General features: G+C 42.4%; 1 protein-coding gene across 2 annotated transcripts; it reads right to left on the bottom strand.

The window, feature by feature from the left end:
* Positions 1–5237: 5237 nt before the first annotated feature.
* Positions 5238–12533, bottom strand: LOC123104886 (protein YABBY 2). 2 transcript variants are annotated; one of them, XM_044526823.1, is made up of 6 exons: positions 12287–12533; positions 9053–9175; positions 8202–8328; positions 6483–6531; positions 6313–6388; positions 5238–5614 (listed from the first exon to the last, which is right to left on the bottom strand). In XM_044526823.1, exons 1-6 carry the CDS (start codon positions 12356–12358, stop codon positions 5504–5506), a joined length of 558 nt encoding a protein of 185 aa, XP_044382758.1. In that variant the 5' UTR covers positions 12359–12533; the 3' UTR covers positions 5238–5503. The 2 variants fall into 2 exon arrangements, with proteins under 2 accessions (XP_044382758.1, XP_044382757.1); XM_044526822.1 differs by having other exon boundaries at positions 6483–6534; positions 12287–12532.
* Between the last annotated feature and the right edge of the window lie 691 nt (positions 12534–13224).

Raw genomic sequence — 13224 nt, forward strand, 5'->3', positions numbered from 1 at the left:
TTTTGAAAATGTTTGTGATTTCATAAAAAATGGTCGTATGTTTGAAAAAATGTTTCAGATTTTTCAAATTTTATTCGGAGTTTAAAAAATGTTCTGATTTACAAAAGTTGTACTCGTAAATTTTCGTAAATAAGTTTTTTCAAAACATTTCCAGATTTGTCAAAATTAGTCTCAGGTTTCAAAAATAATTTATGTCTTGAATTTTCAAGAACATTCAAAAAAAAGTTAAGATTCAAAATATATTGGCAGTTTCAAAGAATGTGCGAGTTTGTAAAAGATTTTTAGAATTTTTAAGATGTTGACGTTTTAAAACTAAACACTTTTCTCAAAACTAATCTTGTTCGAAATTATTAAATATAGTTAGATCTATCGCTTATGATAATTCTTATATTCCGCGCTGTATATTTAAACACCGAAAAAGCTAATCTACTGGCTAGGCATGAGCGTTCACAAGCGGAGGTCCCGTTTTCATAGCACTCGGTGCAAGGCAGGTGCAGTCGGAAGAGCCTCTGGCGCGCATCTGTCGGAACTCGGACGCAATGCGTGTCATGTAGGAGGTCCCGGTTGAAAATACAAAGTGGACTCAAACCTCTGCGGACGGAGTAAGGAAAATCTCAACTCGAGGTGTATTCAGGTATAATGTTAATGGAGGCGAATGATTGAGGAGGAGTTGGTGGAGCAATCCTTTTGCTGCCCCACCAATATGAACCAGGGACCATCTCAGCTTCACTCCATTAACTGATGGTGTCGCGTATCTCCCGACTGGAGCCGACCAGACTGTATAACCAGACTGTCATGTATGTAAAACCAGACCGTATAAAATCCCAGTACGTACGCGTACTCGCATTGGCTTGTCCATCGTCCATCATCTCAGCTGAGGTGAGGCTAGGTCTGACCACGCGTCGACGCAGGTGTCGGACGCTTTATTTGACATCGATCCAGCTCCATCAATCGATCGGTATAGGTGACAGTGCACATGCGGATTGAGGTGTACCTATACCGCTATACGTAGCCTGCTGTACATACGCACGTAGGAGTAGTATGTTTGTTGGCGGGACATCCTAAAACTCGTACGATAACACGCAAGATAGATCGAGAGGAGTAGATCCTAGGTGGATGCATGCATGGGAATCTCGGAGCAAATCAGACGGCGACCACCTGAAAGATTGAGATGGATGGGTGCATCTTTCCTTTCTCCTGGGGAAGGAAACGCGTGCCTTCTCGCTCCTTTAGCATGCATTTCTCCCCTTCTGATCTTGCAACAAGCCAACAACGGTGGTACTGAAGCACATTCAATTTCACTGGCTCAAGCACATTCAATTTCAGTGCAGATATCAGCCACTGCCATGGTCTACCTCTGTCCATGAGTGGTGGAAAACAATACAAACAATCATTAAAAGCGAAATAACACACACGGTCAGGCGGTCAGCGATCACTGAGCGAGAGCTGAGCACTGAGCACTGAGCTAGATAGAGATTCCATTGATTAATTTCTCCAGAATACAGGCGGGAGTGGGAGCACGGGCCAGCAGCTCCTCTGTGCACGGGGGGGCGGGCGTGTGTAGGGGCCATGCATGCATGCCATGGCAGAACGCATGCATGCGATCATACACGCGCGCGCGGGGCACTCGTAGCCGGCCGACGACGATGCCATTGCACCAGTCCACCGTGACTGGCCACGGCCAGCGTAGGTGAACTTTTATGGGTGAATCAAATGGATTATATGGCCCGCCAGACCACAACAGATTTTTTAAGAGAGACGGACTTCGAGCTAGCAGATGTAGCTATCTTTTGGTTTTGGAGTACAACAGATTTTGTTTTTCAAGTTCTTGGGCGGCAGCTATATCGGGCCTATTTTTTTGCATAGTAATACGTGTTTTATTAATAAAATAAAAATCCACTTACAAGGCATGTAAACATCGACCTTACAGGACTGAAAAGATAGGATAATCCTATGAAAAAACCAACGCTTGTCCCTCTCCACTAAAGAAAAGAAGACAGATCATCTCTTCATCCGAGCTCGACGCGGCTCCATCACTGATCAGCAACTTTACGGACCTCCAAAGTAGTTTGCCTGAAGCAACGCGGCTTCATCGCTGATCAGCAACTTTACGGACCTCCAAAGTAGTTTGCCTGAAGCAAAACTATTGCCGTTGAAAGAATCATACCAGGGCAACGTGTCCCCGGACACGCCATCGAACTTCAGAACTGACACCCACGCATGACTACGACGTCGGAGGAGGAAACCAGAACTGTCAGCCTACAACCACAAACCAAGCACAAGATGCGCTATCTTCCAGCTGTCACTTGCATAGACAACCGTCTGCGCGTATTCCTAGATGAGAAAACCTCCCTGCTCCACCATGACGTCGGAGACAACGCCGCAGCAACGGGGACAGAGCAGAAGGAGAGACACACCTGATGGAGTCGCTGCCGCCGCCTTGCCGACATGATGCCATCAACTCTGAGACGCCCCATGAAGGGCACCGCCGGTGTGGGAGTGAAGTTAAGACATATTTTTTCGTCTGGACGCCGCTCCCACCATCCGAACGGCGCTCCACGACCTACAAATCCAAACCTTAACTACAGAAGCAGAGGAACGGGGTCCCCCCTCCCTCCTGCCGCCGGAGCAGTAGCCAGAGGGAGAGCGGGCCAGTGCCCTCGCCGATAGGCGAGGATATCGGTGGAAGGAGATTGCCTCCCTAGTCGCCTGGCTCCTGGTGGCGGCTAGGGTAGGAAACCGAATCTGTTCCACGGGTTAGCTATATCGGGCCTAGCTAGACTAATAATGCATGCATCCTCTTAGTTTTACATAAAGGAACTTCGGGTATACAAAAAATATAGTAATTTTTTCCCAGAGTGCCAGAATATATACTACTGCAACGCACGTGATTTTGGTACCACCTGGTCTATTTACCATAAGTTACACAAACTTGCATACATGTTTCTTGTCACCCGAATACAAAGAATATACTTGGTGTTAACTATTTTACATGAAGAATATTTGGGCTAAAAATGCATGTCCACCAAAGGTAGCTGGGCTGTTGACATATATATACTCCCCCTTCCGGTTTATAAGACACAAACACATTTTTAGGTCGCCGGGAGGTTGAGAGGGGTTCACTTCCAACACATTGAGGATAAAGTTCCAAAAGAAAATTATTTCCTTGGACGGGCAAACATTTCACTGAGGCGGGCTGCACTGCCTTTGGTCAAGGCAGTCCTCACCTCAATCATGGTCTATCACCTAAGCTCAATTGACATCCCGAATGAGGACTTGCAACATTTACATGATAAGAAGGGCTTTCCTTTGGGCGGATTCCGATAAATTCTCCACTGGCAAATTCAAAATAAATTGGGAGACGGTTTGCCGCCTCACCACTCTTGGAGGGCTCAGGGTCCTAAACCTTGAGAAATTTGCGCTTGTTCTGGGGGGTTCCATTGGCCATGGGTTGAATGGACCACCCGAGGCAGTACTTGGGTGGGCACCAGTAGCCCGTGCAATACCGAGGACATGGGCCTATTCTACACTTTCACTGCTATCGCTATTTAGGACGACAACATAACGAGCTTTGGCAAGCCGCTTGGGCGCAGCATGCCATTGGAGTAAGGACATGGGTCCCTCTATCTTCGACATTTCAAAAAAGAAGAATCGATGCATTATGGATGCTCTCCATAACAATGCTTGGGTCTACCACATCAACTTGGAGAACGGGCTCACATTACAACACATACTTGAATTCATCGAGCTTTGGCGGGTCACGTCCCAAGTTCAATTCCAAGCCAACAAAGTCTGACACCATTTCATGGACCGTCCTCTGGGCATTACTCCAGGGCCTCTTCTTATCTTGCCCAATTCATCGAGGCCACATCCACTAGTTTCGAGGCTATTGTTTAGAAAAATTGGGCTCCTCATAAGTGTAAGTTATTCACGTGGATCATCATTCAGAGTCAAGTTTGGGCGGTGGATGAACTCACCAAGCGTGGATGACCTAATTGTGGGCTTTGCCCATGTGCAAGAGAACTCCAGAGATGGCAGCGATATTGCTCTTTCAATGTCGTCTCTCCATCTGAATATGGACTATGGTGAGGAATTGGTTCGATCTCCCCGGCTTCACACAAAATCTTGGCATGGCTTCAACAATGTCAAAACTTGGTGGATTGACATGGGCGGCGAAAGGTTTTGGTTTCCCTCATAGGGCTTGTCACTTGGAGCTTTGGACCGAGCCCAATTCAAGAGTCTTCCACAACATTTCTACACCGCCTCACATCATCATATCCAAATTCCGTAACGAGGCGCGAAATTGGGCATTAGCCGGAGCAAAACACTTGCGTAATTTTATGCCAGGATAAAAAACATTTGTTTTGGCCTTCGGGCTTGTAAACCTTGTTAAACTTCTCCGTATTTAATGTATGGGGTTTATCTTTTGCCCTTTTCAAAAAAATCTTGATCATAAATTTAACCAAGAAAATGTGAGTTATATGTCAAAAATCAACCGTTATGATGTGTAACTCATATTTCGTTGATCAAATTGAATATCTACAGAGTACGTTCATGGTTTATGAATAGTAAAGCAGTGAGTATTTTACATAAGGTATTAGTACTCCCTCCGTTTCATAATTATTGTCATGGTTTTAGTTCCACGGCAAGAATTATGGAACAGAAATAGTAAATCAAACTCTGTAGCGCAAACCACGTGTTCCTGTGACCCTAGCGGCATACTGTAAGAATACAAAATACGGGTACACATTGGAAATTTGTAACTAGATGTTGACTAGAATATTCTAGTGATAAATCATCTTCCTGTACTACTTGCCCTCCAAGTTTGTACCTCTATATGCACTCGCCCCTCGAGGCTCAGTAGTCATACAAGGACGCATGTATGAGCTAGGGATTATCCCTGTGAAAGGCGGTAACTTAACGAGAGAGTAGACCATAATGTTGTGCCATTAATATTAAATTTGCCACTTTACCTTGAATGACATTTGGATATAAAATCTTTGTTGATCCATCATATAACATCCATCAGTTTCACGTTTTACATTAAGGACATGGGTGCTACATATAAACGTCCATTTAGTCTTTATGGGAGGCTTAGCTTTTTGCACCCCATGATGTTGCATTCTTATATGGTTCAGTATATAACCGAATGCAAATCAACTGGGTAATAAATGTATTGCATTTTCTAGGTAAGGTTATTGAGGATGGTTGAAGTGACCTGCACTAGCCAAACCAAATCCTAATACAGACATGTTCAAGCAAGGTGATTGTTTTCAAGCAATTAAATAACAAACTAGCGATCAAGGGGTTTATTCAGACGCCTTTTATATGCATGGACGTTAGCTAGCTAGCTGCATACACTTCCCATATGCCTCTTTCTCACTTCATGCATATCACTCGCTCATGATCTATGTACTCACTCACAAACTGATTCAGAAATTAACTTAGGTTTTCCTTAGGTTACTCACAATATGAAAGTATCATGCATATAGGAATATATGTCTCAGTAGAGACCTTGAACTTTCTGGGGGATAGGCGCCGCGATGGCCTCGTCCAGCTTCTTGCTGCTCTCATTGGAGCCTAGCCCGAAATGAATGTTTGGGAAATGCGCCCACTGAAATAGAAATAGGCAGAGTTATATAAATTCACAGTAGTTTTTCATATCAATTGTTTCTGGAGAGATTCAGAATAGATATGGATTTCAGTAATAAATACTAGGATCCGGACCCCTCTGAAAGTATTTGAATATTTTTAAACATAGATAATCTGAATTATGCCATAATTTTCCGTGTGTGTTCAAACATGCCCTAGAAATGGCGCAGTTATATGCTGTAGTGTATGATATGGCAAAAGCAAATGGTAGAGCACTATGTAATATCTAGCAATTAATATGTTGTTTCTTTAATCAGCTGTAACGTGTAATTCTTACACCAGAAGGATCCTAATGCCAGTAACACTATGGGTAAATTTTTTGTGGTCGATCTTAGCACCCCTAAAAGTTTTTTTATACTTTTCATAGCTGGTTTATTCTCGCTGTTACTCTATGTGTAGATCAAATTTGAATTTGAAATTCTGTAGGATTATAGACACCTATCACATTTTTTTTAAATCGCAACTTTTTATGGATGCTACCGTGCAGTGGTAGCATGGTACCGCCCCAAAACTAGAACATTTCTCTACACAAGACATACATTGAAACTCCTATAAGATCAATATGCATAAATGATCAACTGTGAAGTATTATGACATGCACATGTGTGAAACAGTGGTAGTAAAATAATAGCCTATGTGTTATGCAAAAAATGTACTAACATTCTTTGCTGCGGTGCTGAAGGCTTCTCTGTGGCTTATGTCAGGGTTGTTTGTTTTTATCCTTCGTATCTCCTCCCTGCAATTGATGTGCCAAAATCGAATTATTAGTACAACGCAGCGCAGCTTAATTGTTGTCAGTGCAAGCTTGGAATTGATTGATTAAAGCTTACTTAATAAATCGGTTATACGCTGAAGGAACCCGCTGCCTCTTCTCAGGAGCTGCTGTATGCATGTAAAGGTTCACCAATATAAACTTAATCAGGAGCTAACACTTTACATGTATATTACTCTCAAATCCATCACTGAATATTATGCAAATACGAAGTTATTTACTTTCCGTTTCATGAATATATAGTTACATTCTGCGGTACAATGTTATTTGGTTCTGAATGACAAAGCTATGAACTCCTATACGAGGTATATATAGAGTTATTTTCCACAGAGGTATGCCCATCATACATCTTGAATGGCAATGCCAAGTTTCTTAAATAAATTAAGTAATGCTGTATGTGATATCTAAATTTCATTTCTCTATTCCTTTTCCATATAGAGCTGCGTTCCTGTTTTGTTTCTAAATATCAAGCACGTGAGATGTTTCAATACAATATTGTAGTTTTCACAACAACAAAAATACAATATAGTAGTTAACCAACACCGACCTACCATGCATTAAGTTTTTTATTTTCTGAATTAGTATCACTGTAGAACAGAAAGGCGCGCATATCTCATCGTAAATATGTAATATCTCCAACTTCCTAAAACTGTAGAAGGAACACCTATCTTAGTTTTGGAGTCGGTTTTTGCCACACCGCGGGACAATGTGGGTGTTGGAACTTGCCCTCAGGATCAATCACATCAAATCACGACGAACACGCACACGAAAAACTCTGGCCAAAATCACGACGGTGTTACAACTTGATAGAACAAAGCATAGCCGGCTGGTGCGTATACACACACACACACACAGCCAACACCACCGTAAGCTAAGTCCTAATCAGACCCAAACTACTAAACCTACTCAGACACAACCAGGATACAATTCCTAACCGGACTCTCTAATCACCGGTTACCTTGAATACTATTGCACTGCCTATAGGACACGTAGGAACTAGTCCTACACAACACACTAGCTAATCCTAACACGGACACAGCCTAACACAACACGCTAGTCCTACACGGTGAATCAAATAGATTTGATTCGCGTTATAAGAGTAAAAATTCTGCGGGTCCTTTCCGCTCTAATCAGATAAAGGGGGATTTCTCTAGTCAACCAGGAAGATCATGAAAAATAGACCAATTTGATTTCATTGTCATTCCATTTCCCTAATATGTGGTTCTGAATGCATTAGGCGGAGCCCTTTTTTCTATTAAAATTCGTTCAAAACAAGGACTTTGAGCCTTCTTATGGACTATATCTTACCTCGTACAGGACCAAGGCATGTACTACATGCGTGTTGCCCAATACTAGCATAGTCCAAACTAAAACTAACTAATTAACCTGCTAGAGAAGATTATTGCTAACAGTAGATTAGTTTATCGTAGGTTGCATGAACAATTTAAGCCGATATATCACCAGCTCTGTCTCTCACATTCGGTCTAACTAGGGGCGACAATCTTCACTTTTCGATGCTCTTCTGGAGATCAACTGCCGAGTGCCGACACATGACCAATGAAACCATTATATCCATGCGGCAAAAACACTCTCTAAAACCAGTCAAAGAATATATATTTTTGCACTGGTTTCACAAGTTAGCTTCAGAGTCCATCATGGTGTAATCTTCAGACCATAGTAATTCATCTATTTATGTTGGTCAAGAGGGCAAAAAACAAAGTTTTGGTTGACAAACTAAAACGTACAAATAGAACATATATATATGCATTGGTCTTACGTCTCATGTGGAGCATATGCTCTTGGTCACTTTTTGTTGAGAACATCATTGGCATCCGGTATTTAGAAGATGTGCCATAGTCCGGGTAATTTCCACGAAAGCTGATATTGTGGGCCTTGAAATTCTCCTGTCACCAAGTCAAGTAATTAAGTTAATTCATTAAGTTGAAGCATCATTATGGAGATGAAACCCAGAAGAACATTAGGCTAAAGCATCATTTTTGTTGTTGTAAAAATGGATTCATACTTCATAGTATATTTAACTTTCAGTATAGCACACCATATAATACAAAGTAACATATGTTAACAGTACAAACTGTGCAAGACTCTTGCTCAAAATCAGTAAAACTAGAACGACGAACCGTGCATGCACGACACTAAAGATGTGCCATTCTTCCATGTGAGCTTTAATACTCTTTCCTGTGAGCAAACAGTGTGCATGCTGTAGTTTGTCTTTACTGTATAAAGTGTTGAAGCGTGACATGACCCATGCATGCACGCTGGCTTTTCTCTCCTACAAAGCTAGAGTATCAGTTAGGGTAAGCTATGCTAGGAGTTTCGTTTGGCATCTACTACATGCCTCTCCCTTCCAGTAGGAGTACTTACCATTCTTTCTACCCCCTATGGTAACACAGATACAAGCAATGCAGTAGTAATTAATTATAAGGGTAACATGTGAAATGAGGAATTTCTGAAAAATTTGTACACACTAGGCATGATAATTTTATCTGCAAGACTAGCATATCTATATCATTTTTGTATACGAGTGATCTAATTAACGATGCCAACCATTACAACTGCTTTGAAAAGTACGCGTAAATTTCATGAAATATTAGTACTATTCATGTCAACCTGGGAATGATCTTGCACAGGTGGCGACTGGATTAATCCCCTCAAGTTCACCGACAGCAGGCTCGTGCAGTGCCCGCAACGGACGGTGACGATGTTCAGCATGCTATTACTTGGAACACTGACCTGCAGATTGATCATATTTAAGGGGACACAGTTGTTGGGTTTCCTGAGTTAACTAAAGCTGTAAAGAATATGGGCAACTGAAGAAAATTACTAGTTGAAACCAAACAGCAAAACAAGACAAACAAAAAGGAAGAAACATAAGAACAAAATGACCAGCTCTCTCTGTGGATGAATTAACAAATGCTAAATTCCAAAGAAACATTTTCAAAAGGCTGGAGCAGATCTACACACTCATATATGTTGATATGCACACAGCCATAGCTTTTTGCTCTCTGAACATAACCAGGATTTCTCTATCTCTCTCTCTCTCCCTCTTTAATTAACTCCTGCCTGCTGTAAAACAGTCGCTCTCCATGACTTTTATCAGGGCTCTGCAACCTGCAAGCAGCTGGACCAAATCAGAACTAGGGCATCCTTTTCCAATGCCTGCCAATTGGTTGCCACCTTGCCCTTTCCATTTTCTTTTCAGATTTCCTTGTTGAGTGCCCTGGCCTGCAACCAAACCACAACCTGAAGAAGGACCATGTCCTAGCTGTGCTCACTTTGTTTGATTCCTCACAGCCTTCTTTTCTGGGGGCACTCACTCCCATAAGAATGACTAGTATAACCAAGTGAGCCAAATGCATCTGCAAATGATTGTGTTTGCTGTTGCTCGCATGAAGGGAGTTGGCTCAAATCACACTCCATATCTTGAGGTGCTTTTTTCGAGAAAAATGTGTGCACCTGCAAATCACACCCCATCTCATGCTCCCTCTCTCCCCCATTATTGTAGAGAAGCACAAATACTATACATCCTGAGGGCGTTTCCTTAGAAAAAAAACTGATAATGAGTTAAAATCGTCACACATGCATGCATGCTCTTCTAGTACCATCATTTCTGCTCCATGCTCAGTTCAGTGCAAAAAGGATTAAAGATCACAGCAAGAAACACTGTACTGTAGGAAAGAGAGGAAGATGACAGCGACGGTTCATGCAGAAGGCACTTCACGCGCGCTAGCTAGCCTTAGCTCACGCTCAAGCATACACTGTGCATGGTACAGCTCGTAGTGGGGCATGCAGGTGTGTGAGTGTCTGTCAACAAGCTAGATCCATCTCTCCTTTTGAGGTAGCTCTCATGGGGAGGGGAGAGAGAGAGAGAGACGATGATCGAAGACGGCATGCACCTGGAGAGGCGGATAAAGGCAACATCTTGTGGAATTATTTCAGGATGAACATCAAATGATCAGTTTAACGTTCAGATTTGGTGGGTGGGAGATTTATCAGCTGACCGGATCTCTTTTTCATCCTGATTGCTAGAGACCAAGACGGCATTACTTCAATGTCGAAGTTCATATTGATAGTACTTGTACCAAGCATCTGCACATATGGATGAACCACACACTGAAGAGATATTGATAGCACTTGTCGCCTATGCAGAAGCTGAGTGGAATAGGTACAAACACACTAATGATCGATGGCAAGGACAAACTAAATCCCAAAATAAGGGAGGGGGGAATCTGAGGTCTCAAGCTCCTCTGTCAGTAGTAGTACTAGTTGCAGTAAATTTTGACAAGTTTCATGCATCACTGCAAGGTGCAAACAAAAAAACAAAAGGACATGGAGAGTGAGAGAGGCAGGTCTTCCAATAAGTCCTTCGAATCAAGCTCGGATTTATAACCATCAATTTTCCAATTTAGATTCGCTTTTATTTACTTCTACTTCCACTTCGACATCTGATAAACTCTTCCACACAAAACCAAGGAACAAAGCACTTTGTAAACACATGACAGAAGAAAAACCAAGGAAATCAACCGAGACAAAGCACAGCTGCACAGGAGCATGGAGAAGAGGAAAATAAATATGAGGACAGGAAGCATCCCTTGCTTGGAATTTCTTGCTGGCAACTGGCAACTCACTAGCTAGCACAGTATGCCACTGTTCCTCTATTCCAATAAATAAGTGAATACAAGGTGTCTTGATGTTGCGAAGGCATTAATTCTAGCGTAAACTAATACTCCCGCGGAAAAACGTGACTTGGTTCAGATGAATAAAAAAATACCCAAACAAGTGATTAAATTGAGATCAATAACTTGATCCCAGCAACATTACCCCAACATTGAATTGCTACTGAGATCATTAACTAATTAAACTTGCTAGCTTTTACAAATTATATTGACACAAATATTGTAATTTCGCAGGTCTTTGTGTGCTTTGTGTTTAAGGTGAGGAGGGAGACATGAGATGGTTGAGCAAATTTTAAATAACAAATACATCAGTTAATAATACGCCGAAACTACGTTGTTATTGCATGCTCCGTCTTGCAAATTCAAGTAGAAGAAAAGTATACGCACAAAACCCATAAATTGCTTTAGATAGTTAGTTAGAATCAAAACCATTAGAAGACATTAGAAGCGATGGTGCTCTATAAGCCATGTAGTGCTTGTTCTTGGAAAAGAAAACAACTAATATGCACAGTAGCACACAGCTGCAGCACAATAGGTCATGAAAGCTAGCAAGAAATCCACAAGTTCGAGAGACAATGAAAGCTAGCCATATCTTGACTAATCTTCCCATTATCCGTCGCAAAAAAATAATAATCTTCCCAGTAAAAAGAAGAGACCATGAGGGGATACGTATCGGAGAAAATTAAGAAGCAACAATTGGATGATGCCCTAATTAACGCAGATTCAGGATTGACTCAGCGATATCAAATCAGACACACCCATGTACAGGGTGGACTAACTCAACTCAAGAGAGCCATGCGTATGTGCAGATGTCCATAGATTCGATGAGAAGATTGCAAGAAGAGAAGCGGTTCGATCTGTTCTGACGATTATGTGTTGGCCTTGGCTCTCTTTTCAAAATCCTAACGAATTAACAAACAGAAAGTAGGGAAAGCAAGAAAACTCTTGAGCTGCATGCGGGCGGCGAGCAGAACAAAAGCAGCCCCCCGGCCGGCGAAAGGAAGGAGAAACAAATCATAAATCTCTCTCTGAAGCCTTTTCCAGCAAATCTTTGAAAAAGGACAAAATCCAGCAAGAAACTCGCTAGATCGTATAGAGTTACTAGTTGCACGCATCTCTCCTGCTTGTAGATCTGCGCATGAAAGAGATGGAGGGAAGGGGAGATTACCGCGAGAATTGTGTTGCAGAAGTTGCAGTGCACGTAGCAGACATGCTCCGGCGGAGCGATCTGTGCCGACATTATTTCCCTTGCGGACGTAGCAAGATACCTCCGCGAATAAAAGAAGGGGAGGGGGGAGAGGATGAGGAAGACGAAAGAAGGAAGATGGAGAGAAGAAGAAGGAGAAGTGAAGGACCACGTACTAGTGGCCACAGTGCTGTCTGATATTTATATCAGTACAACGTGTAAATACAGAAATGTAGAGAGAGAGAGAGAGAGAGAGAGAGAGGGAGAGAGAGAGAGAGGAGCTTGCTAGTGGTGCAAGCAGGAGCGGGAGGTGTGCGTGTGGGGGACGCTTTTTGCTGGTGTCGCCCTCCATCGCGAGGACAGTTGATGACGGTGGAAATGCAAATATCACTATTAATTATTTTGGCAAGAAAATAACACTAGTATTGAAGTTGGGAACTCCCTCTTTGTGCCCATGGAAGGACGGGCTAGGTAAATTTCGTACCGTCTTCCATTTTGCAACACAAATCTTCACCGGCTAAATCCGACGACATTGTTTTGCAGCAGTTTTTTTTAAAAAAAAAGGGGGGCTCCCCGGCCTCTGCATCAGAGTGATGCATATGGTCTTCTTATTAACCAAATAAAGTAGTGCCAACATTGTTTCAAGGTCTCCAAAAGTAATAAAAAAACAGAGAAGGCTCACACAGAGCCCAGCAAGGTTAGAAACACCAACTAGCCACGAAAAGACGCCACAACCGGCTGGCTAAAAATAAATAGATAAACTAGTTGCCTATCATATTACATGACCGCCATTCAAACCGGTTGAAGATATCCCTAGCTACCATCTCCCAGCGGAAAGATCCACTAACCAAAAGCTCCCTGACCTCCATCGGAGTGAGTAGCGACCACGAACGGATCAGTGCCGTGGTTCGGAAGATAAC

This window comes from Triticum aestivum, chromosome 5A, assembly GCF_018294505.1.
Source record: "Triticum aestivum cultivar Chinese Spring chromosome 5A, IWGSC CS RefSeq v2.1, whole genome shotgun sequence".
Classification (NCBI taxonomy): domain Eukaryota; kingdom Viridiplantae; phylum Streptophyta; class Magnoliopsida; order Poales; family Poaceae; genus Triticum; species Triticum aestivum.